This window comes from Macrotis lagotis, chromosome X (assembly GCF_037893015.1).
Source record: "Macrotis lagotis isolate mMagLag1 chromosome X, bilby.v1.9.chrom.fasta, whole genome shotgun sequence".
Classification (NCBI taxonomy): domain Eukaryota; kingdom Metazoa; phylum Chordata; class Mammalia; order Peramelemorphia; family Peramelidae; genus Macrotis; species Macrotis lagotis.
In genome coordinates this window covers 661,228,984-661,255,218 of record NC_133666.1, presented here as the reverse complement: position 1 = coordinate 661,255,218, position 26,235 = coordinate 661,228,984, and the positions used below count along the sequence as shown (strand labels likewise).

Here is a 26,235-nt window from a genome sequence, read left to right as displayed (position 1 = left end):
AAAAATGTGATATATATATATATATATATATATATATATATATACATACATACACACATACACACATACATACATACACACACTTTAAAGATGAAATTAAGTCCTAATTAGTATCATTTAGTGATTTTATGAGGAGCAAATATTCATTTTAATGATTTAAATAAAATAAGTTCTCAAAAACCAGTGTGAACTGAACTTGACCTTGTCACTGTTTATCTTTATTCATCTTAAATTTCTTATAATACCATCATATTTTATTATATTTATAATACTATATTTAGTCATCATGAAGTTGATGTAAATCTGTTTTGTTTCTAATTCTCTGGAACTACAGAAAAGGCTGCTATAAATATTTTGGTGTAAATGGGACCTTTCTTAGAGTGGAATTTCTGTGTCAAAAAGTATTGACCTTTCAGTTACTTCCTTGGAATAATTCCAAGTTGCTTTGAAAGAATACTTGTACCAAAAGAACATCTCTGCCAACAGTGTTTTGATGTGCTCATCTTTCTACCACCTATTCAACATTGGTTTATCTTTCTCATTTGACATCTGTGCTATATGGGGAAACAAAACCTAAGGTATATTTTGATTGGCCTTTCTTTTATTAGTGATTTGTAGCATTCTTTCATTTGGTCAACAATTTGAAATTCTTTTGAGAATTGTTAGCTAGTAAATGTATTAGGTAATTACTGTGTACCAAGGACCATACTAAGTTGGGGATGCAAAGAAAGGTAAAAGACAGAGACAGAATGCAAAAAAAAAAAAACCTGTGGAAAAATGGTATAAACAGGATAATTTGGAAATAATCTCCAGTGAAGAGGGAACTAGAATGAAAGGGTATTGGGAAAGGCTTTTCATATAGAGTAGAATTTTAGCTAGGACTTGAAGGAAACTAGCAGGTAGAGATGAGAAGGGAGAGCATTTTTAGGAATAGAGGACAACAATTGAAAATGGATTAGGAAAATACAGAGTAGGTTGTGTGAGAAACATGAAAAAGGGTTAGCATCAGTGGTTTGCAGAGTATGTGGCAGGGAGTAATAGTGTGGAAGATGTAAGAAGACTGAAAAGGCAGGAAAGGTTGAAAAATAGTCACAGATTGGAGAGAGTGATAAGTTTGGGTAACTGGGAGAATGTAGTATCGTAAACTAGTGAACTTTACTAGTAGTGAAGTTAGAGGGGGGGAAGGTTTTGCAGAAAAGATAATAAATCTTGGAAATGCTACATTCAAGACATCTACAAGAGTTCTAATCTGAGATATACAAAATGTAGTTGAAGGTGTGATTCTGAAAGTCAGCACAGAAATCTGGTACTCAACAGCATAGAAATGATAATTGAATCCATGGAGATGCTAGGATCACCAAATCATTCGGGTATAGAGGGAGAAGAGGACTCACATAGGGATATCAAGTCCCTTTTAGAATACCACGAAGGTCCATCAATGGAGACCAAGTTAGGAGAACCAGGATCACGAAAATGAGAAGTGACTGACAAGAGTCAAAGACAGCAGAGTAGTCAGCAAGGATAACTGAGAAAAGTTCAGTCGATTTGGACATTTGAGAAATCATTGCTAACAAGTGAGTAGTTTCAGTTGAATGATGAGGTCAGAATCCAGACTAGTCTGTTGTGGGAGGATGGGGGGCAGAGGCACTGATAGGATGACTTCCTCAAGGAATTTAGCCATAAAGAGTGGCAAAAATATGGGACAATTGCTTGGAGGAATGGAAGGGTCAAGTGAGTTTGTTAAGGTTGGAAGAGACTTTTTTCCTTGTTGAAGTAGGTCATGGTAAATAAATAAATTGAGGAACCTGAAGGATGGGTATTTGAAGGAGTTGCTTATAGCTTAGGTTTCAAAACAATGCTGAAGATATGATGAGACAAAGTTTCTTTTATTCAGTTGCCTCCTTCAAGTGGTATTTATTAGTCTTGGTGCTTGATTGTACAAAAAGCCTTACAGTTTCATAAGCATTTCTTTTTGTCATCTCTGCAAATCTGGTGTGAGTTATAGTGTATTATTATTGATTTGGAACACTTTTTTATAAATTGATAGCTTGCTTTTAAAAAAAATTTAGAAAAATGGTTATTTCTTTAAACCACTTAAGTGATTGAAGAATCATGTTTGTTTTTAGAGATTTTCCTCAATTCCTTATATATTTTGGATATCAGATGTATATAGAGGTTTTCTCCGAAGATTTTCCCTTCTAATTTTTTTTTGCTTATATCAAAGTTAAAAATTTTTTGTAACATTGCCTGTTTTATCATCTGTGATGATCACCTTTATCACTTCTTAGCTAAGAATCCCTACCTCAGACATAATTTCAAAGGTTTCTCCTTTCATTTAGAGTTTATTATAAAATGTTGGCTAAAACTTAATTTCTGTTAGACAACTTTCCAACTTAATTAGCAATTTTTTTCAGATTTGCGAGTTGTTACCCTAAAAGTTGGTTTCCCTGGGCTTATTGAACACTGGGTCATGTTTACCTAATCTTTCATTTATTAGCTTTTATATTCTTAACAAAACAAATAATTTTAATTACTACCTTATACACAAATATCTATATGTTATACATACACACACATATACGTGTGTGTGTGTGTGTGTTTGTGTGTGTGTGCATATCCTATAAAGAGTAAAACATGGTCTGGCTCGACCCATTTAACTCCCCTCTTACCCATTATTTCTCTTGATATGGTGTTTGACCTTTTAGTTATTACAGATAAATTTTGTTATTTATAAAGTAACCTCTTGTTAGTATGGTTTCATTAAATAGTAATTTAAGTATTATCATTTTTATCATTTTGGCATGGCCCCTATGTTTAAACAATTAACCTTTCCCCAAAGGAATTTCTATAAAGAACGTGCTGTAGTTGCTATTGGTAGGTAGAATCAGAGTTGACTTTTCCTTTACTTGCTCTTCATTTTCTCCTGAAACTTTGGTACAGTTTTCCCACTGATCTCTCTTTGTCCATGTCATTTTCTTGAGATGTCCACTTCCATTCAGATTATTCCCAAATCCTGAGCTCCTTGCCTATGCTTGTCCATAGATCACCAGCCCTGACCCTTGCCATGTCCGAATAGTACCTCAAACTCAAGGTGTATCAGACTACATGCCTCCCCAAAGTCTTGAGAAAATTAGTATGCTGACTACAAGTCTGTGGGCATTATGGATGGTGACAGTGAAGATTTTTGAGCATTGGGTTAAGACCAGATTTATGCATGAAGGAAGGAAACCTAGTGTGACTGGCACAGGAAGACAGGATTGATAAAGGGAGAAAGTAGAGGTGGGAAAATTGATTAAGAAGTGTATTTATAGGGGTGGCTAGGTGGCACAGTGGATAAAGCACCGGCCCGGAGTCAGGAGTACCTGGGTTCAAATCCGATCTCAGACACTTAATAATTATCTAGCTGTGTGGCCTTAGGCAAGCCACTTAACCCCATTTGCCTTGCAGAAACCTAAAAAAAAATATGTATTTATAGAAGGCTGGTGAAAAAGGGATGACATCCAGAGGTTTTGTACAGTTTAGTGACTTAAAGAAGATGAAATCAAGAAATGTGTTGATGGCTTAGCATTAAGGTAAAGAAAATAGAGTAAGACTTTTTGAATGTGGTTAAACTAGGTGAAAGTTCAGTCAGGAAGCATAGGGTTATTTTATTTGGGAGTAAAGTTAGAGACTAGAATGTTTCAGCTTTTGAAGTGCTGGTTGGACATGGCAAGACATTCAGATCTCTCTGGGCCCCTGGGATATTCTCAGAAGTCTGCTTTGGTAGAATAAGTTGCATCTTTGGGAGTTTTCTCCACAGAGACATACCATAGAGGACAAATAAGGAATTCTTTTCCTTGGTCATGAGTAGAAAGGTAAATGTTTTGTGTGTGTGTGTGTGTGTGTGTGTGTATATGCTGAAGGAAAGCAAAGAGGAGGAGGACTGGACATGACCTGAGATGTGGGGCAGCTAGGTGGCACAGTGGATTGAGCACTGACCCTGGAGTCAGGAGGACCTGAGTTCAAATTTTGCTCAGACACTTAATAATTACCTAGTTGTGTGACCTTGGGCAAGTCACTTAACCCCATTGCCTTGCAAAAAAAAGAAAGAAATGACCTGAGATTCAAGAAATTTGCTTTATCAGGGAAAATAATGCTTGTTCAGTTTAGGAAGAGTAGTCTATTTTCAGTTAGAAGACTTAATTTTCCTTCAGTGATGAAGTACAGACCTTTATCATGTTTTTCCTGGGCTACTAGAACAGCTTCTTAACTCTTGACATGAGTCTGTCTAGTTTCCAAACCATCTTTCATATTTAGATTACTCACTGTAAAATTCCCTATGTCTCCAAACTAAAAGAAAAAATACTTGTCCTTTTATTAAATCACATTCACAGTCTAGTCCTACTTAATTAATTCTAGCTTTATTTAATATTTTTCCCCACAAACTATATTTAAGCCATTTTGGACCACTAACTATTCTTTTAACTGGACACGTCCTTCTGCTTCCCTGCCTTAATGCAGACTGGCCCCCTTATTTGGTATGTATGTCCTCCAAATCTGTCTTTAAATGAGGCATAAAGGATTGGAAAACGATTCTTTGGCTCTGCCTCCTTAGTGAAACGTCTGATTTCCCTTTTTTCCCTGCTTCCCAAAGTGGGTTTTCTTTGATGTCGCTTCTATCTAGAACAAGTGAGATCTCTCCTTTACCCTCATCAGATTCCCTCTGTATTCTTAATCCAACTTGTAATAGATAACTTAATCTGTGTAGATCATATTCTCCTTTGCTTTTCCTCAGTATGGAATGTATGATACAGGGACTGTATTAACTTATTTTGTATGTCCAATGTCTTAAACACTGTAATCCTTTACTAAATGTTTGGACTGAATGGAACAGTATTATATGTAACTCAATCATAGTGTGAAGGGGAGAGAAAGATGGTCTATAAGGAGGTTTTATTTTAACACGGAAGTGACAAAAACAGTATGATCTAGGCAGGTTAGAGGAAGTAGACTTTTCATGTATTTGAAAGGTGATAGAATAGTGCCAATGTTGTGAGCATAAATCCATGCAACTATTATATATGACTTTGAGCAGATGTAAACAATGGTTTTGATCTTTTGCCAATCATATTAACATAGGTCTCATTTCCATCCAGTGGTAAATAGTTCTGAGAGTGTAAAGGAATAAGACTCATAAAAATTCTTTTTATATGAAAAAAAATTGAGTCTTATAACCTTGTAACACTTATCAATATATTTTACCCAACTAGGATTCATCTGATAGCACAAAATTGAAATAAAAGTTCAGTATAGGAAAAAAAACTAGAAAAGGCCACTTAAAAGTTTAGGTGCATGAGACTTTGTGATTACCTAGAGGAAAAAGTAAAAAATGATTCTTATCATCTATACACTCAGTTGGAGAAAATTATTTGACAAAGATGTTGGACACATGCTTTATTATTTTTTATTTTATTTTTTGCAAGGCAGTGGGATTAAGTGGCTTGCCCAAGACCACACAGGTAATTATTAAGTGTCTGAGACTGGATTTGAACTTAGGTATTCCTCACTCCAGCGCTGGTGCTCTATCCACTGTGCCCTAGCTGCCCCGGATATATACTTTAAATTTCTGTTCACATTCATCTTTAAAGAATCAAAGCAATGACAGCAGAAGCTTTGATGATCTAAAGTACTACTTTGGCTTTCTACTACTTAGAAAACTGCTATCCAGGGGCAGATACTTATCTTAGTGCAGTAGATAGAGCACCAGCCCTGGATTCAGGAGGACCTTAGTTCAAGTGCGGCCTCAGACACTTAATAATTACTTAGCTGTGTGAGCAAGTCACTTAACCCCATTGGCCTTTAAAAAAAAAACTACTGTTCAGTGCTATCAACATAATGAATGCTGTATGATAAGGAAAATTGTAGACTAGAAAACAAAAATTGTAAATATCTAAAAGATGCTATCTTGATATTACATTCTAAAGTCATTTCTTCTAAAGATTGTTGAGAAATTTTTAGGCTTTGTTTTATTTTATTGATTATTCTGCCAGCAGATAACTAGAGCAATGTTGAAAAAGTCCAGTTGTATGTATGGGGTGTGTGTGTGTGTGTGTGTGTGTGTGTGTATATATATATATATATATATATATATATATATATATATATATATATATATATATATATTGCTCTCTGACTACTTAAGCTGCTTTCAAGGTTCTGTTTTAATAGCATAAGGAAACTTAATCTTATAGTTTCTTATTTTGGTTTTTTTTCTTAACTAATATATAATTTTATTTTTCAAAATCATTTAAGAGCTTCAGATTTCAGCTGGATTTCAGGAGCTATCTTTGGGGGAGAGAGGAGGCCGTCGAAGAGATTTTCATGACCTTGGAGTAAATACCAGACAGAACTTAGAACATGTTAAAGAGTCAAAAACAGGTATGTTACCTTAAAGGAATGCCCCCTTAGAAGGTTGCATCTTAAGTCTACTAAGATACAGTCAAGTTTGAGAAGGATCTAGTCAACAGTAAATGTGATCAAATTCGACCTAAATTTAAATTACTTATTCAGTGCCATGCCAATCAAACTACTGAAAACTTAATTTTTTGAGCTAGAAAAAAATAATTCAGATGGAGGAACAAAAAATCAAAAACATCCATGGAATTAATGAAAAATTGCAAAGGAATGTGATCTAGCCATATTAGATCTAAAAATTAAAGGTTCAGTCATCAAAACTGTTTGGTACTGGCTAAAAAATAGATTGATGGATCAGTAGAATAGATTAAGTATAGAAAAAACAGTAGTAAATATAATAATAATAATAATGCTATTTGATAAACCCAATGACTTCAGCTTTTTGGGATAAGAACTCTGTAACAAAAACTACTAGGAAGGGGCGGCTAGGTGGCGCAGTGGATAAAGTGCAGGTCCTGGAGTTAAGGAGTACTTGGGTCCAAATCCGGTCTCAGACACTTAATAATTACCTAGCTGTGTGGCCTTGGGCAAGCCACTTAACCCCATTTGCCTTGCAAAAAAAAAAAATCCTAAAAAAAAACTACTAGGAAAATTGGAAAATAGAGTGGTAGAAACTAGGCATAGACCAACATCTCCTACCCTATTCCAATACCCTATTCCAAAATAATGTCAAAATAGAGCAGGATCTAGTCATAAAAGGTGATACCATAAGCCAGTTAGAAGAACAAGGATTAGATTATCTGTTAGATCAGTGGAAAAGGAAGGAGCTGATGACCAAACAAGAGATAGGGAATGTTCTAAACCCAAAATAGATAATTTTAGTTATATTAGCACAAATAAAACCAATGCAAATGAGATCAAAAAGGAAACAATTTCTACAGTTAGTGTTTCTGATAAAAGGATTCATTTCTAAAATATGTAGAAAACTGAACTAAATTATAAGAATACGAGTTATACCCCCAACTGATAAATGATTAAAGTATATGAACAGACAGTTCTCAGGTGAAGCAATTGAAGCTATCTATAGTCATATGAAAAAAAAAGCATTGATTAGAGAAATGGAAATGAAAGTAGCTGAGGTATCACATTGACCAATATGACAAAAAAGGAAAGTGATCAATATTGGAGGAGATGTGGGTATGCATCATTGGTGGAGTTGTGATCTGATCCAACCTTTCTGAAGAGCAATTTGATCCAGCAATACCTTTATTAGGTCTGTATCCCAAAGAGATCATAAAATAGTTATAGTAATTCTTTTTGTAGTGGAAAAGAATTGGAAATTGAGGGGATGCCCATCAATTGGGGAATGACTGAAGAAATTGTGGTATGAATGTGATGGAACACTATTGTTCTTGAGTGGCCAGATTTCAGAAAAACTTGGAAAGACTTGCATGAACTGATGCTGCTGAGTGAAGTGAGCAAAACCAGAAGATCATTGTACACTTTAACAGCAACACAGTATGATGATCAACTATGATAAGACTTGTTTTTCTCAGTAGTATAATGATCAAAGACAATGGACTTGTAATAGAAAATGCCATCCACATCCAGAAAAGGAACTATGAAATATGAATGCAGAACAAAATTATTTTCAAGTTATTACAAATTTTTGTTTCATTTTTTTCTCATAGTTTTTTCCCCTTTTTGTTCTGATTCTTCTTTCACAACGTGATTAGTATTTAGTATAGTTATACACATATTACCTATATTAGATTACTCTTCTGTCAAGGGGAGGGAGAAAGATGTGGAACTCAAAGTTTACAAAAAATGTTGAAAACTTGTTTATATAAATTTGAAAAAATGAATTTATTTTAAAAAGTGACCATAAAATTGGGGACATTCCAGTTTTGTTTCTTCCATTTACAAATTAATCTTAGATGCATTGCAAAATAAGATGATATGAGGGTTCTTGGTTTGCCCTTTTTCTTTTTTCTTACCCTTTTAGTCCTGGGTGAAGAAAAACAAGTTTTGAAATAGACATTGTCAAGTCACATCTCATGACTGAGAGAGTGTTAAAATTCTTTGCCGAATTTCCCTCCCTTTGTGAAATTCTTTTGCTATTGGTTAGTTCTTTCACTCTAGTGAGATTGTTTGGCAAGTGCACATGTTCAAATGTTATACCTTTGAGTGGGCTAAGTTGCTTAAGGAGTAAATTTCTATGTGAGGTAAAGGTTGGCTATATCTGAGACTACTTTTGCTCTTTTTAACCCCTTAAAGAGAACCTGATCTACTTAGATTTTTATTTGAAATGCATTTGTTAGGGAAGAATGAGCACCCTGGCTATTTCACAAGTGGATAACCTCTTGTTCTTTTTTCAGGTTCCTCAGGCATAGTAGTAAGATTAAGCACAAACCATTTTCGATTGACGTCTCGTCCCCAGTGGGCTTTGTATCAGTACCATGTTGACTATAACCCACAAATGGAAGCCAGAAGACTCCGTTCAGCTTTACTTTTTCAGCATGAAGACCTGATAGGAAGATGTCATGCTTTTGATGGAACAATATTATTTCTACCCAAAAGACTACAAAATAAGGTTGCAATATTTTTGAATGCTTTTTGTTATTAAAAACAATTTTTAAAAGTTAGGGAAAATCACTAGTTGTGAACCTGGATAATTCAGAATATTAAACAGCATCAGTTTAAAAGAATACCAAAATGTCCCATAATGAAAATTTAGAATTAAACTGAGTTCTACATTTAAACTTTTTTAATGATATCATTAATATAAGAATCTCCTTCTGCCAAAGCATATCAACAGTCCTTCTGCAACTTTTTAAACTTAAGAGGTATTTAGGGCACTAGGAGGTCAAGTGAGTTTCCTAATTATTTCATTTTCAGATAACAAAATTAAATTATAAGTATACCATTCTGAATTTTTTAAAGGCATAAAGTTATACCAAATGCCATTACTTGATCTTGGGATTATATAGTTACATTTTATGTCATGTCTTTGTTGTTGTTATTATGTTGAAGTACTAAATGTATAGTAATATTTGGGGGCTTAAAGACTCTTTCATGTACAAGTGTGATTTTAAAAAAAGCAACTTTTTTCAAAAGAAAATCCAAGAGAATAGTGCTTTATTTTTAGTATTGGCTACTGAAATATATCCTTGAGATTCCTTTTGGTTAAGATACCTGTATTTTGGTTAAATACCTGTATTTGTAGGTATTTTAAAGCTAATTTAGTTAATATTATACTATAGGACTTTATTTTTCCTTTTTTTAAAAAAAGTTAATAGAAGTATTTCTAATTAATGCCTTGCTTTCCATCCCATCCATCATCAGGGGCACCCTGCCTTCTATCCACTTTTTTTTCCTCTTACTCTTGACTTCATAGGGCTTAGCTAAGAGTCAATAATTCTATTCTTTTTGATGAAATAAAGAATCTGTAGGACCATCAGCCTTGCCATCTTTCCTGCCTTTGTAGACACTCAAATTTGCCTGATGGGCCCCCAGTAGTTTTATCTTAACTGCATATGTAACCTGAGAACTTTTGGACTTGCCATCATCTATCTGGTTTTGTGGGCCTGCCTGTTTGGGGAACTTTGTGTTATTCTCCTTCCTATCTCCAGGAGAGCCCAGACTGTTAAACATTTCTCTAAGTAGATTCTAAGCCCAGTGCTTGCACTTTTTTAATTCATTCATTCTTCACAGGTTACAGAAGTGTTTAGTCAGACTCGGAATGGAGAAACTGTGAAGATAACAATCACTTTAACAAATGAACTTCCACCCACTTCACCGACCTGTTTACAGTTTTATAACATTATTTTCAGAAGGTTTGTTAAAACTCTTTTAGTGTCTTTCACTAAGAATGTTGAATCTTCAGGGCTATCTTAGGTGGTTTAATGGATAAAGTATCAGGTAGGGAATTGGGAAGACCCATCAGTTTAAGAGAATACCAAAGGGTTCTGTCATGGAACTTTGGTAGTTTACGTTTTTTTTAAACCTAGCTCATGATGTCATTGATATATGAATCTCCTTCTACCAGTGCAGATCAACCGCCCTTCTGCAACTTATAAACTTGAGTTGTTTAGGGCACTAGGAGGTCAAGTGAGTTTTCTAATTATTTAATTTTCCTGTATGACCCTGAATCGGTCACTTAATCATGGTTTGCCTCAGTTTCCTTGTCTGTAACATAGGAATAATAAAAGCACCTACATCCCAGGATTGTTATGAGGATCAAATGAGAAACTGTTAAAGTGCTTGGCCCATAATAAATGTTAGCTATTAGCTGTTATGAGTTCATAAGAAGTCATGTTGGAAGAGAAGATTCTGAAAAATTTATATGGTACAGGATGTTTATATTCAAATGACTTTAAACACATAAGTTTTTAATCACTTGAGTCTTTACACTCATTCACTTTCTAGTTGTATGTTTTATTTTTTCTATTTTTCTATTTCAAGTTTTTTTTTCTGTTATACTTAACTGGTTTTAATTCTAATATTGTTAGGGTAATGTGAATTCTAGGTTTTGCATTTACAAATGATGCTTTTAGGAAATACTTTTGCTTTTTGTTAATACTTTCAGGGTGTATTCCCAATAGTGGAACTGAGTTAAATAAAGGATATGATTATTTTTACCACATCCTGCTAGATTGGCTTCCAAGAATGTTGAATGAGTTTATAATTTTCTGGTAATTAATGAGTATACCTATTTCTTGACAACCTCAGTATTTAGTTTGGATATTTTAAATTACTTTGACCAGAATAATGAATAAGAGGTATCACAGAATTGTTTGAATTTGTCTCATTAGTAACATTGATAGTTTTAAGCTTGGTATATTGCTCTTTAGGGTCTTAATTTGCATATCCAAGAATCACAAAGGCTGGAGAGATTGTGCACTGATTGTAGTAAAAAGGAAAGCTCACCTACCAATTACTGTCATAGATCCATCAGCATATGTAGCAATCTTGCCGAAGATATTGGGTTTTTTGTTTGTTTTTTTAGGTTTTTTGCAAGGCAATGGGGTTAAAGTGGCCTGCCCAAGGCCACACAGCGAAGTTATTATTAAGTGTCTGAGACCGGATTTGAACCCAGGTCCTCCTGACTCCAGGGTCGGTGCTTTATCCATTGTGCCACCTACCCGCCCCCAGAAGATATTGTTCTAAGAAAATAGTGTCTACTGTGTCCCCTGCACAAGGTAGTATTTGGCACATAGCTGGTATAAAATAAAAGCTTGAGGGGCGGCTAGGTAGTACAGTGGATAAAGCACCGGCCCTGGAGTCAGGAGGACCTGAGTTCAAATGTGGCCTCAGACACTTAACAATTACCTTCCTGTGTGGCCTTGGGCAAGCCACTCAACCCCATTTGCCTTGCAAAAAAAAAAAAAAAAAACAACCTAAAATAAAAGCTTGTTCGGCAGTTGATTAATTACCAAAGATGGTAAAATAAAATGAATGCCCTTAAAACTTTTCTGACTTCTGTGTTTTCAGGCTTTTGAAGATCATGAATTTGCAACAAATTGGTCGTAATTATTATAATCCAAGTGACCCAATCAATATCCCAAATCATAGGTAAGTTTGTATCTATTTTGATAAAGGAAATGAAAATCTTATTTGATGGGTATTTTTCAAGTGTGGATAAAAAGGCTCATATTATTAGAACCTTAGAATGTTAAAACCAAACTAGAGTTTGACTAGCTAATTACTAAATACTCCCTTTTTTTCAGATGAGGAAAAAGGCCCAAAGTACTGAAATGTGAGCCCCCAGATTTTTCAATCTATTTTTACTATAAAAATTTTAATGATATATTGGAGAATAGAATTATAAGGTAGGTAGGAAGGGCAACAAAGAGCCTTTTAGGTTAATTGAACAATACTTTAATAACAACAGTGCTAAATTTATAAATTCTTTCGCCAAACCTTAACAATTTTTGGATATCTAAAGGCAATACAAATTCAATAGCCAAATCGAATTAGTCACTACATCTGAATATTTGTTTTATTTTACTTTCATTGATTAGGTAAACTTTTAAAATATGACCAGTACATGATATTGCCTGACAATAGACTCACAGTTCATACCAAAAGGCAACACATGTGATACAAGGTGTTAGATTTGAAAGCTGAGGCATGTGGATGCAGATGGAATCTTCCCCATATATGCTTTTGGTGACCCTGGGGCAGGACACCTGTTTGTGTCACATTTGCCTATTGAAGGGGATTGTACTAGTTGGTCCTTCTACAGCTACAGCTCTTGGTCTATATATATAAATCTGTGATTTCAGAATTAAGAGGCTTCTGGTCTCTTAATCCATCCAAATGACACCTGCACAGTTTTTCTTTCCTATATCATCTCTACAAACTAGGCCCTTAGCTGCAGCTTCTTTTTTGGTTTTTGCAGGGCTTTGAGGTTAACTGACTTGCCCAAGGTTACACACAGCTAGGTACTTAACTAAGTGTCTAAGGCCAGATTTGAACTTGGGTCCTGTTGACTCCAGGGCTGGTGCTCTTTTCCACTGTGCCACCTAGTTGCCCTGACCTTTAGCTTCTGATTGAATACTTCTAGTGCTGGGAAATTCATTGCCTCTGAAAGTGGTTCATTTTCCTTTTGTGCACCTCTAATTATGCTGGGAGGTTTTTCCTTATATTAATCTTGAATGTTTTTTTTCTTTCTAGTTCTTTATCATGTATAAGATTAAGTAGAAAATTCTAATCCCATTTTGACAGATTATTAGATATTTGAAGAAAATCATCATGTCTCTCTTGAATCCTTTTCATTTCCAAGCTAAACATTTTTCAACCTGTATAATTAAAGCACTATCTTGAGTATCTTGTCCATATTTTTCCTAACATTCTTTTTGTATGTTCTCCAGCTTTTGGTTAATCCTTCTAAAAGGTAGTGACCAGAATATAATACTTAACATGTGGTTTGACCATACCAGAGTAGAATGAGACTATAACTTTAACAGTTTTTTAGTCATTTTGGGTTTGCTGTCCAGTAAATACTACTCTCCCTTCTAGTCTTTCAGATGGAACCATTAAACAGTTTATCTACTGTATGTCCCTCGGTGAAAACGATTTTAAAATAAGTTTGACATTCTGTCCACTCCAAAATAGGAACTTTGATAAGTTTAAAGGGAATAACCAGAGTATTTAATAAAGCTTTCACTGATGCTTATTAAAGTTTAAATATAAGGCAGAAAAGAAGTGAGAGAAATTTGTATTATGGGTCATTTAAGATGAGTATTTTGAATTTAGAGTAGAACCTCTAAAAATTTTTTATACTCTTCACAGGTTGGTGATTTGGCCAGGATTCACTACTTCTATTCTTCAGTATGAGAATAACATTATGCTATGTACTGATGTAAGCCACAAAGTTCTTCGAAGTGAGACAGTTTTAGATTTTATGTTCAGCTTGTATCAACAGTTTGGTGAACATCGATTTCAAGAACAAGTCTCGAAAGAATTAATAGGATTAATCGTTCTTACCAAGTGAGAGCTCAATTTGTTCTTTTTAATTTTCTAAAGTCTTTCTGTGTAGGTTCTTCATAATAAGGATACATTGCTTTTAATACATATTCCTCTTTGTAAGACTGATTGAACCTGTGATGTGACAGGCCAGTTGAATTCATAAGATAAGGAGGATTTAAGAGTAAGGGAGAAATAGGTGTCCCCTTTGACCCATCAGAATTGCATAGCTTTATTTAACGATTGCCTTATACGTTTTACTTATACTTTGAAGTACAAAAGCAACATCATGGGGAATTCTTCAGTTTTTCATTTTTCTGTTGTGTTAATTTATAGATGGACATCCCCCTCAACTCCAAAATAGGCTCTTCAGAATGTCCTTCTTTCTAGGTCTTTTAAGTAGTGCATTTAGAGCTAACAAAAGTTTGCTTTAGAAAATTTAGAAATTAGGAAAATTTAGAAAATTAAATTTTAATTTAATATCCTTCACACCCCACCCCCAAGCTTTTTAACCAGAAGAATTATTTAGCTGCTATTCATTCTTTACTAATCTTCTTTATAGTAAAAGTTTGCAATTATCACTTCTGGATTATTGAAACGCCTGCAATTGTTTCCATAGGTACAACAATAAAACCTATAGAGTAGATGATATTGACTGGGAGCAGAATCCAAGAAGCACCTTTAAAAAGGCAGATGGCTCTGAAATCAGCTTTTTAGACTACTACAGAAAGGTATAAAAATAAGCTTTAGCAAATTTACATGATTCCTTTTGCTCTCATTCTCAAGGCAGGTTACAGTGCTATATACAGAGCAAAAACATACCTGTGTGTATGTTTATCTTTAGATATAAGTATTCCTACACAATAAGATGCAGTATTATCTTATCTGATGTCACCTATGTAGCAACTTCAGCTATCTAGGAAGAAGAGGGAAGGACCTCTGAGTGACCAAAATCACTGTTTCTCATCATGTTTTGAGACTCTTGATGTCTATTGATTCTGATTTTTAATCAATGATGTTGAGCTTAGTTGTCTGGTTTCCTATACTACGGTGGATAAAAAGGAGATTGCTAAAGGCATATCTAAACTTACAGCTCCAAAAACTAACAATTGGCAGTCTGGTAATTGAGGGAAAAAAATAAGTCAAAGCCCCAAAGCATGGCAATCTGGAGACTGACAAATCATGTAGTAGCCAAAAATGCACTGGAGTAAAACTCTTGAGAGGTTTCCCTGTAGTAATATATTTTGCTATAATAATGATGATTTTTTTTGTCATCAGGAAAAATTAAGTATTCAGCATACTGTTTTTCAAAAGCAGGCTAGAGAATAATAAAAGTTAGAATGAGTTCCATCAAAAAGGGCTTAAACATTTTGGTACTTATCTGAAGAAATTTGGTTATAAGGGACTATTCTTTTTCCCAGGGATACCAGATAAGTGGAGTTTTACTTTTTTTTTCCATCACAAAAGTACTTGTATTTTGGTGGTAATGACCAAGTGAGATCTCTATTTTCTGGTTAATGGGTACTTAAAATTTATACTTGATGGGGTCCGATATGAATAGTTTTTCAGGGCTGTTTGAACTGGCGGAGGAAAAAACATTTTTTAAAACATTTTAAGCATAAGTGTTAATAAAACGTTTAAAAGTTTTAGATTCAAGACTAGAATTTATGCAGATATCAATCAAGGTCATCGCAAGTATTTGAGAAAAATTTTCCTATAATCTGACTTGGAATAGAAATCTAATGATGCAAAAAGTCAGTTTGTAAAAGAAGGGTGGGGACAAAGACACTTGAGATAATTGTTGTTACTGATCCATTGTTTCAGTCAAGTTCAACTCTTCAGGACCCCATTGGGGGTTTTCTTATTTTTTTAAATTTTTTTTCCTTTTATTTTTAAACACCCCCCCCAGCTACATGCCAAAGCAAGTTTCTCAACATTTACTTCCAAAATTTTTGAGTTCCATATTTTCTCTCTTCTCTCCACCCTACTCCCCCCATTGAGAAAGCAAGTTACTTGGTGTAGGTTAAAAATGTGTAGCCATTAAAAACATAACTGCAATAGTTATGTTGTAAAAGTAAACATAAACCCTCCACACACACACACACACACACATTAAAAAGTGAAATAAAGTGAGAAAAACAATACACTTCAGTTGCTATTCAGACCCCATCAGCTCTTGGGGATGAATCGCATTCTTTATTGTAAATCCATCAGAAAAATGAGTTGTACAGTTGGTATTGTTAGCTGTATTTCCCTCCACCCTACTGTTAGGGTCTGCCTACTAAATTATACTGTATTCCTTACCTATCATTTTACTCAGGCAAACACTGAAGATCAGAGACAAAGATGGCAAGTTCATTCTTTATTTCACAGAAAACAAGGGCTTAAATACCCATCCTTGTCCCCCAATCAAGCAGGGGTTTAACTCTTTCTCTCAGGCTAGTACTCCCATACAATGGTGCTAATCAAGTCTCTTATAATTTAGCAGGTGTTTACTCCCTGAGGCTAGTACTGCCTTACAATGTTGCAACAGTCTTTTACAAATTCCCCTTTTTCGTTTTTTTTTGTTTTGTTTTGTTTTTTTTGAGGCGAATTCCTCCCCTTCAGATTATTCAGGACCAGATTCTTCTGGGACTGTCAGGGTCCATTTAAGAGATGGATTACTGCGGTGTCATTGAGGCAGGGTCCAGGGAATGATTGACTGGCATAGCTGGTTGGCATCCTGAAGAAGCTGGTCTTGGAGCTATACAGCTAAGAGAAGCAAAACTCGAGGAAAAATTGAGTAAGCAAAAACCAGAGCCGTTGTAACAGAGGCTATTTAACAAAGTTTCAATAATTAGAAAAAAGCTAGAATGTCTTATAAGGGGCAAGAATTAGACTTTAGATCCTGGCTGAAAAAAGCATTTTAAAACTGCCAAAAAGTAATTTGCAGCAAAGTGAACAAAAATTCTAGTAGAAGAATGGATCTCTCCTTTAAAGCAATCAAATATGCCAATATGCATTATCCTGATCCATTGGCTCACTAATTATGATGCACCTGGAATGATATGACTACATGCTGTTATATAGCTAAAGTGGGCCAGGTGAGGGAACCTTTAAAAGAATCCTACCCTAGTTGAGACTAGGGTCATTCTTTCAAAGGTCTGAACATCAAACCCCATAGGGCTAAATGGCTTTATTGGCATATTATTGGCATATTGTCTTTCTGTCATACCTGATGTCAGACAGATCAACATGTTGTAATATAGCAATGATATAACCAGAGTTTCAGGTGGCTTGAGCACTAAGGAGAACCAAGAGTGTGCCAGGCTGTAACTTGGTATTAAGAGATCCAGGGGAAAAAATCATAATTCAATTTGTTGCTCGCATAACTAAGGATAGAACCCATTTAGTTATCAACTGTTTAAAATAATGTCTCCATACTTCTCATACAACAATTGGCTATAAATATCTATACATAAACTTTTAACTATTAGCCATCTTTAAAAATACAAACAAATTACTTTCAGAGTTATTTTTAATCCATTAAAACATCTTAGGTAACCTTAAATTTCTAATGTGTTATTGATTCCATGCAATAAAACAATAGTAAAAATCAAACCAGGTATTCAGGTCAATTTTAGAATAATATTTCCATTATATTAAATGCGAATCCACAGGGGGTCACCATTTGTGATATTTCCCTTACCGCACCCCTTAAAGCAACCGCGTATTAATTTCTGTTTTAACATTTACAGTATTCACATCGCTTACATGGTCACAAGAGAACCAAACACTGAGTATTTCTTTGAAGTTATAACAGCACACATAGCTGATAAATACATACATACATACATATATATATATATATATACACACACACATACATATACCTTCCATAAACGTGATGATAGATGATGAGATAAATATTATAAACCTTCTTCTTTTGTCAACAAAAGACCTTGTGATATTGACAGTTATCAATACTGATTTAACATCAAAACAAATCAGCTTACAAAATTGAATACAATATTTACTAAACCTTTACTAAAGTCTCAACTGAACACAGCCCTTAACACTAGGCCAACAAAAACCTAACTCACAGCTGAAATCATTTCAAACTTTTCCACTTAGAAAACTTCAAATGATACATGCTGATAGGTTCATATCCCAACTTCATTAATTATTTAATTTTAAATTGGACCTTTTTAAGCAATTAAATTCAAAACCCAGACCTAAAGGAGCAATATTAACTCAGGTAACTGTAATTACATCAGATCTGAATTACATACACACAACACACACACACACACAAAGACACAGGAGTTTAGACATGGACACAACTCTTTTGTATCAGATTTCAAATTTACCAAGGTGAGATTACTGGCTACCCTGGCTAGTACCAGATCTCAGAATAGAGAAACATTTTCCCACCTCTCCAGGCCAGTAGAGAGATGTAAAATGTCCTATAGATGATGAAATACATATGTGCACACGTATACACACACATATATTTATATTTTGACAGATCAAGAAAAATAACTTTTGCAATCAATCAGGATTTCTTGAGGAACCTCTTAAAAATTTTGAAATAGCCAATCAAAAATGAATGCATTCTTAAGCAATTTCACAAAATTCAAAGTTAACTATTCTATTACAGAGATATTCTTCTTCCTCCTGATGTTGATTCTCTCCTTTAGACAGACAATGCAGACATTCCTTTCAGGAACCCAGGTTTTTCCATTTCCTGTGGAAATACAAACATATCCTGGCCCTCTGATTCTGGTCAGGTCCTTTCCACTTTCCTTCCCTATTTTTTCCACATTCCTTTTTCTTGCATAAGGTATTCATACTGACTCTTGAAATATACCCACTTATTTTTGTTTGCATCGTTCAGTTGGCCAAAATTTCATAGCCAGAGTAAGCCCATTGGAATCAAATTTCAAAAAGTTTATAGTATATATTGCATAATTCAGTCTACTGGCAGGCTTATCATATATTCCCTCTTTTTGTTTTTGAAGCACCATTGTAATCGTCTGGTTCATTCTTTCAAACCATCCCTTGCCCCTGTGGATTATAAGGAATTCCTGTAATATGTGTGATAGCAAATTCTGCACAAAAGTTTTTAAATGATTGAGCCAGATAGGCTGAACCATTATCAGTCTTCAAAGTCTTGGGAAGTCCACCAAGAGGAAAAACAACTCAATAAATGAGTTCTCACATGTTTAAAAGCCTCCCCAGTTTGTGGAGTTGCCCAGACGAAACCTGAATTAGGTATCAAGGCAGACGTGAACATACTTCAGTCTGGCAAACTCAGATACATGAGTGACATACATCTGCCAAAGAGAATTTGGACCCATCCCCTTTGGATTCACAGAATCCCTTGATGTTTTTGGGAGAAAAGGCACACAATGAGTACATTGTAGCTTGTTCTTTGGTAATCCCATACAAACCTCATAATGATCATGCCAAAAGATGTAATTTATCCTGAGCCTTCATAGTTTCAAAAATAGGAAAGGTTAATATAGCATCAGCAATAGCATTTCCTTTAGCTATAGGACCTGGAGCATCAGTATGAGATCTAATATGTAAGCAAAAATAGAGGACAAGTGCATCTTCTAAGCAAAAGTTTTGATTCCCTAAATAAATGAATAATACTATGGTTATTGATTTCCTTGATTTGGGAAGTTGTACACCCCAAACATTTATTATTTGATAATATTGATGGGTTCATTAATTCTCACAGCTTGTACTCATTTTGTTGGGTGGATTGAAACGGAGTAATAGATCCCTTCTATTTCTTTTTTTTTTAGGGTTTTTTTTTTTGCAAGGCAAATGGGGTTAAGTGGCTTGCCCAAGGCCACACGGCTAGGTAGTTATTAAGTGTCTGAGATCAAATTTGAACCCAGGTACTCCTGACTCCAGGGCTGGTGCTTTATCCACTGCGCCACCTAGCCACCCCAATCCCTTCTATTTCTATCTGGAATATAAAGGGAAGCTTATTATTCCTTGCTGCATCTGTAAAGACATTTATACCATCTACAGGCTCCTTTTTTCACTATTCACTCCACAATCCAAGGCCATGAAGAGGAAAAACTTACTAAGCATTAATGGTGATTTAGGTGTTATTGGCATATTCAAAATCTGCCATTCTAAGTGCTTAATACTGCCATCTATAATTTCCATCCATAATGAAACATAAATCTGAAGGTTCTTTTCTGAATAACGCTAGCATTCTATTTTCTGCCTTTTTTAATCAAAAGTGCAAGCATTCACAAGTATGTAATGAACACATTATTTCCCTGCACAATTTAAATATATCCATTCCACAATGCCTTGTCCCAGTGCCAATCAAACCTAGAAAAGCAATTACCTCTACCTGGATAACACAAAGGTTTTTTTTTTTAATAGAAACTATTAGTGAACATGGTTTCATTATTATTTCTCAGTTTTGGCCACTTGATCAGCTACTTTTTCTTATAATTTATACAAGATCCTGAAAAAACAAGTAACTGAGCTATACATTGGTTCTCATTTATGTAACTATCATCATCATTAGCATTCATTACTGCAGTAGAGAAAATTTCCCCACTCACATGCCTTTACTACAGGTGTGATGTAAGTATATTCTGAATTTGGTGAAGCCAAAATGATTGCACATTCCTTATCCATCCACTCTAAAGGATTAATAGGCACTTTAGTATAAACCTGTGGAGGTACCCTAAATTTCCCAGCACTTTTAAACATGCTGCCAAAGCTGCATACTGGTTTTTCTATTTCATCCCCTACTGCTCCTGAACTGTCATACCCCAGGATTGCTTCTGAGGGGCCACTGAGAGAGGGCCCATTTCCCCATTTTAAATTTCTTTGTCTACATTCTGATGCCCAGTGTCCTGCCATTTTTACACTTTGGGTGGCAAGGTGTTTTAGGACAATGTGTCCTGACCTTTCTGGGATTAGCTCTTAGGGCATTCTAACAATCAATACTTAAATGTCCACAAAACAAGTCCTTTTCTCTTTATTTCCATTGTGCATGTTAGTAAATGCTTCTGTCATCAGTTCTGCATGATACAGCTGAGACCCTACTCTGTCACATCTTTGAATCATTTCCTCAATGATGGCATCCCTTCAAAGCCAATCATTGCTTTCTGACAATCAGCATTTGCATTAGCCCATGCTAATCATTCTTATTAATACATCTATTCCTGCTACATCTCCTAAAGTTCTTCCTATCGCCTCCTGTAACTGGGCAAAGAAATCTACAAAGCCTTATCATATGTCTAATAAGTGCAAATGGTTCTTTTCATTTTGTAGCGGAATAGGTCCCCAAGCATTCGTTACACAGGTTGGTCTGTTGTGTTGAAAAATTGACCTGTGCCACTTAGTTGTTCGTAATATGTGGCGGCATTGGGATGTCGTGCATGCTTCAAAGCCATCTGTCTACACTGTTCTGCAGTGTCATCCAAAAAGACAGGTTGTCGGGGGATAAACATGCCCTAACTATCTGCTTCCAATCATTAGGTGTTAATAAGGAGTATGCAAGAGTATCCAGTTGCAACTGGACAAAAGGTGATCTTGCCCTGTATTCCTCCACTGCCTTCTTTAAATCTCTGACTGCCTTTATATCTACTGGCTCATATGTTCGCCTAAGGTTTCCTGGATTAGAAGGATCTTGCTCTTCAATAACAGGATATGACTGAAATTCAGCTCCTAAGTCTCCCAAACTCTCACCCTCATTTCTGGTCCTTTCAATGGCTTTTTGTAATGCTGAAGTTTCTCTACTAGATGGTTCTGTAAGAGTAATCCTAGGCCTTTCTTGATATTTGTTTTTCTTCCGTACTTTGTGTCTTCTATACTTTCTTGCTCTCACTCCCTTTTAAATATCCTTAATATCTGCCCCATGATAATAATTACCCTGTTACCTTCTCCAGAATCTTCAGCTCTGGGATGTTACCTGGAAGCTTTTTCCTCACTTGTATGACAGCCCAAAGGCTCAGTCCTTTGATGCATGGTTCTTTGTGTTTCTGCTTGGTCCTTCTCCTGGACTCCAATCAGATGGCCCCAAACATGCTTATTTCATGCCTTTGTGACCCATGCTTGAGTGTCATGTTAGGTACCTGCTGGCTAAATTATACTTTATTCCTTAACCTATCATTTTATTCAGGTGAACACTGGAGAGCAGAGAGACAAAGATGGCAGTTCTCTCTTTATTTCACAGAAAGCAAGGGATTAAATACCCCCTCCCCTTGTCCCTCCCTGGCTTTCCTGGCAGTACTCCCATGCAATGGTGCTAATCAATAGCCTCTTCTAATCCAGCAGGTGTTGACTCCCTCAGGCTAGTACTGCCATACAATGTTGCAACAGTCTCTTACACCCCCTCCCATTTTTTCTCTCTCCTTCATCCTCTTCCTCCTTAGATAGAACTGTGTTGTATCAGACTGTTCCCACAGTCTTCCCTCCCCTCTATCACTACAATCCCTCCCTCTCCTGTCCCCCATCTCCTATCCCTTTCCTATTTTCCTCCAGGGTAAGATAGAATCCTGTTCCCAGTTGAGTATATATGTTATTTCCTCTCTGAGCCACTTAAAATGAGAGTGAAGGCTCCCTCGTTCCCCCTCACCTTCCCCCTCCCACTGCATTGCAAAAACTTTCTTGCCTCTTGGATATAAAATAACTTTACTTATTCGTCCCCTTCTCCCAATACATTCTTCCCCCCCAATTAACTCCATCTTAACATCCTAGATTCAGCTCCCTCCTGTGCCGAGAACGTTCATGAGTTTTATCAATATCTTCTTCCCATGCAGGAATGTACACGTTTCATCATCATTAAATACTTTATCATTTGCCCTTCCCATCCCCCCTCTCTATGCTTCACATGAGTCTGTACTTGAAGCTCAGGCTTTGTTAAGCTCTGGTCTTTCAACAGGACAGTTTGAAAGGCCCCTATTTCATTGAATGTCTCATCATTGCCCTGAAAGAGGATGTTCAACTTTGCTGGGGAGCTTATTCTCAGTTGTAATCATATTCCAAGCCCTACGAGCCTGTAATAATATTGCTAAATCCTGTGTAATCCTGACTGTGGCTTCATGATATATGAATTGGTTTTTTTTTCTGGCTGCTTGTAATATTTTCTCCTTGACTTGGGACTTCTGGAATTTGGTTATAATATTCCTGGCAGTTTTCATTTTGAGATTTTTTTTCAGGAGGTATTTAGTGGATTCCCTCAATTTCTATTTTACCCTCTGCTTCTAGGCAGTTTTCCTTTCAAGAATTTCCTTTCAGATTTCAAGATTTCTTGAAAAATGATATCTAGGCTCTTTTTCTTTTTTGGTCATGACTTTCAGATAGTCTAATAATTTTTAAATGATCTACTTGATCTGTGTTCCAGGTCAGCTAATTTTTCCAATGAGATATATTTCACATTTTTTCTAGTTTTCCATTCTTTGGGTTTTGTTTTATTTTTTTTTCACAAAGTCATCAGCTTTCTTTAGCTCCATTCTACACTTTTAAGGAAATAATTTCTTCAGAGATCGTTTGTATCTCCTTTTCCATCTGAACAATTCTTTTTTAAGGTTGGACTGTTTTTCCCAAACCAGTTTTTAAGATGATGTTTTTATATTTTCAGTATTTTTTGTATATCATTCACCAAGCTGCTGATTCCGTTATCATGATTTTCTCTCATCTTTCTCATTTCTCTTCCCAATTTTTTCCTTACCTCCTTTACTTGATTTTTTTTTTAAGTTCTTCCAGAGCCTGAGACCAATTCATATTTTTCTTGGACACTTTGGATAGAGAAGCTTGCACTTTGTCATCATCTGAGTGTGTGTGTGTGTGTTGATTCTCCACAGGACCAAAGTAATTGTCAGTGGTCGATTTTTTTTCTTTTATTGTTTGCTCATTTCCCCAGCTTATGACTTGATTTTAGCTCTTTGTGAAGGTGGGGTTCTGCTTCCACAGTGGAGGATCCACCTTCCCAAGCTTTTGAGGGGTTTTGCAGCTCTTTTCAAGGATACCTTCCATAAAACTTTCTCAATTCCTCCAAAGTCTTATGAAAAACTCTTGACTGCTCTCCTGGCTTGGGCTCTGTCTGTGGATGACCACAAGCATTCCCCGCCCTGCCCTGGAGCTGTGAGCAGGGTCCCTGCTCTATGGCAGTAGGGGGCCCCAGACTGCGACCCAGATCTGAGTATGGGCAAAGCAGCAGAGTCCTGCCTCAGGGAGAGCAGAGAGACCTCTGTGCTCTCCCCCAACCCCTTACTATCTGTGGGCTGAGCACTCTGGAAGCAGCTGCCCAGAACCTTTCTGCCTGCTTCTGGTCCCTGGGGCCAAGTCTGAGCTGAGGTCTGCATTGAGGCCTGTACTGGACTCAGCTCCGCACTAGCTCTGGTGTGTCAGTTTTCCTGCTGACCTTCCAAGTTGTCCTTAGTGATCCCTGGGTTGAGAGTCCTAGAACCCGACACTGCTTCCTTGGCCCCAGTTCGTGGTCTGTTCCTGGATGACTGGAACTGGTTTGTTCTGGCACAGCCTGGGTTGCACCACGGGCCCTTTCTGACCTGGTGCAACAGACGCTTCCTGAGGATCTAGGCTTTTTGTGGGTTCTGCCACTCTAGAATTTGTTTGGAGTCATTATTGAAAGGTCAACACATAGTCAAACTGCTATTAGATTTAAACAGTTAAATGTCTTGTAGATAGTACATCATAAGATGTGAGTGGGAAATCCTGTGAATTGTCATATGATATATGAGTAGTGATAAAAAAGTAAGGGAGACGAATAACTCCCTAATGGATTCCTCATTGGCTTGAACCAGCACAGAGAATAAAAATTTCTAAAGAGTGAGAAATAGGTGAGAAATATACTTTAAATAGAAATTGGAGCAAAAACTTTGTCAATAATTTTGAAAATTATCTGAATTTGATCTTGAAGATAGCTTTAGAATTTAGTACTTACAGTTGAGAGAATCCAAAAGGAAGTTTGTCATATAAAAATTTACAGAAATTCATCAATTTGTACTACTAATTTTTTTTTAACATATCTTAGTCCTTTCTTCCTCTCCTTTGTCTTCCTCCCAGTACTTTTTCTTTTATCACCCATTGACTCCCATCTTTTTACTATATTATACCATTATATTCTGTTCCTTCTTGTACCTTGTCTGTATATGCTCCTTCTAACTGCTCCTATAAATGAGAAAGTTCATAGAAGTTATTGGTATCTTCTTCCCATGCAGGAATACAAACAGTTCAGTATCAGTAAGTTCCTCATAGTTAGGCTTTCTCATCCACCCCCTCTGTGGTTCACCTGAATCTTGTACTTAAAAGATCAGACTTTTTGTTCAGCTCTGGTTGCTTCAGTGGCAAAGTTTGGAAGTCCCCTGTTTCATTGAAAGTTCCTCCCCCCCCCCCCAAATAGGATTGTCAGTTTTGTTGAGTAGTTGATTCTTGTTGTAAACCAAGATCTTTTACCTTCTGGAATATTATATTCCAAGTCCTACCAGCCTTTAATGTAGATGTTACTAGATCTGTGTATTCCTGACTATAGAGCCATGGTAGTTGAATTGTTTGTTTCTGGCAACATTTAGTATTTTCTCTTTTGAGAAAATACTTGGGAATTTTGGGATTTGGCTATAACATTCCTGGAATATTGGGATCTCTTTCAGGAGGTGACCAATAAATGCCTTCAATTTCTATTTTATACTCTGCTTCTAGGATCTCAGGGAAATTTTGTTGTATACTTTCTTGAAAAATGAAGTCTAGGCTCTTTTCCTGGTCATGACTTACAGTGTAGCCCAATAATTGTAAAATTATTTCTCCTGGATCTGTTTTTGAGGTTGGTTGTTTTTCCAATGAAATAGTTCACATTTTCTTCTAATTTTTGGCTCTTTTTGGAAGAGTTGTATTTCTTTCTGATTTCTCACAGAGCCATCAGCTTCTTTAGTTCTATTCTGAATTTGAAGGAGTTATTTTCTTCAGAGAGCTTTTTTTATCTTTTCCAGCTGGCCAATTCTGCTTTATAAGGCATTCTTATCCTCATTTGCCTTGTGTGTTGCTTTTTCCCATTTTGTCCTAAGCTGGTTTTTAACATATTATTTTCTTCAATATTTTTTGCATTTCTTTCACCAACCTGCTGCTGACTTGGTTTTCATGCTTTGTCTGCATCGCTCTCATTTCTCCTCCCAATTTTTCCTCTACCTCCCTCACTTGCTTTTCAAAGTCTTTTTTGAACTCATCCATAGCCTGAGTCCATTTTCTATTTCTCATGGAAATTTTGGATATAGAAGCTTCAATTTTGTCATCATCTGAATCTCACATGGGACCAAAGTAATTTTCTATGGTCAGATTCTTTTTCTTTTGTTCATTTCCTCAGCCTAAGACTAATTTACCATACTTCCAAGGCTT

At 35.9% G+C, this 26,235-nt stretch overlaps 1 protein-coding gene across 5 annotated transcripts in view; it reads left to right on the top strand.

Annotated features, from left to right (window-relative positions):
* LOC141501378 (piwi-like protein 1) overlaps positions 1 to 26,235 on the top strand; it is a 61,645-nt gene that overhangs the window by 9,741 nt on the left and 25,669 nt on the right. For all 5 annotated transcript variants that reach the window (XM_074205276.1, XM_074205277.1, XM_074205273.1 and 2 more), the window contains 6 exons: positions 6,292 to 6,417; positions 8,772 to 8,986; positions 10,108 to 10,229; positions 11,887 to 11,967; positions 13,690 to 13,887; positions 14,483 to 14,594. In XM_074205276.1, coding sequence (XP_074061377.1) covers positions 6,292 to 6,417; positions 8,772 to 8,986; positions 10,108 to 10,229; positions 11,887 to 11,967; positions 13,690 to 13,887; positions 14,483 to 14,594 — 854 coding nt within the window. The remainder of the gene's footprint in view (positions 1 to 6,291; positions 6,418 to 8,771; positions 8,987 to 10,107; positions 10,230 to 11,886; positions 11,968 to 13,689; positions 13,888 to 14,482; positions 14,595 to 26,235) is intronic.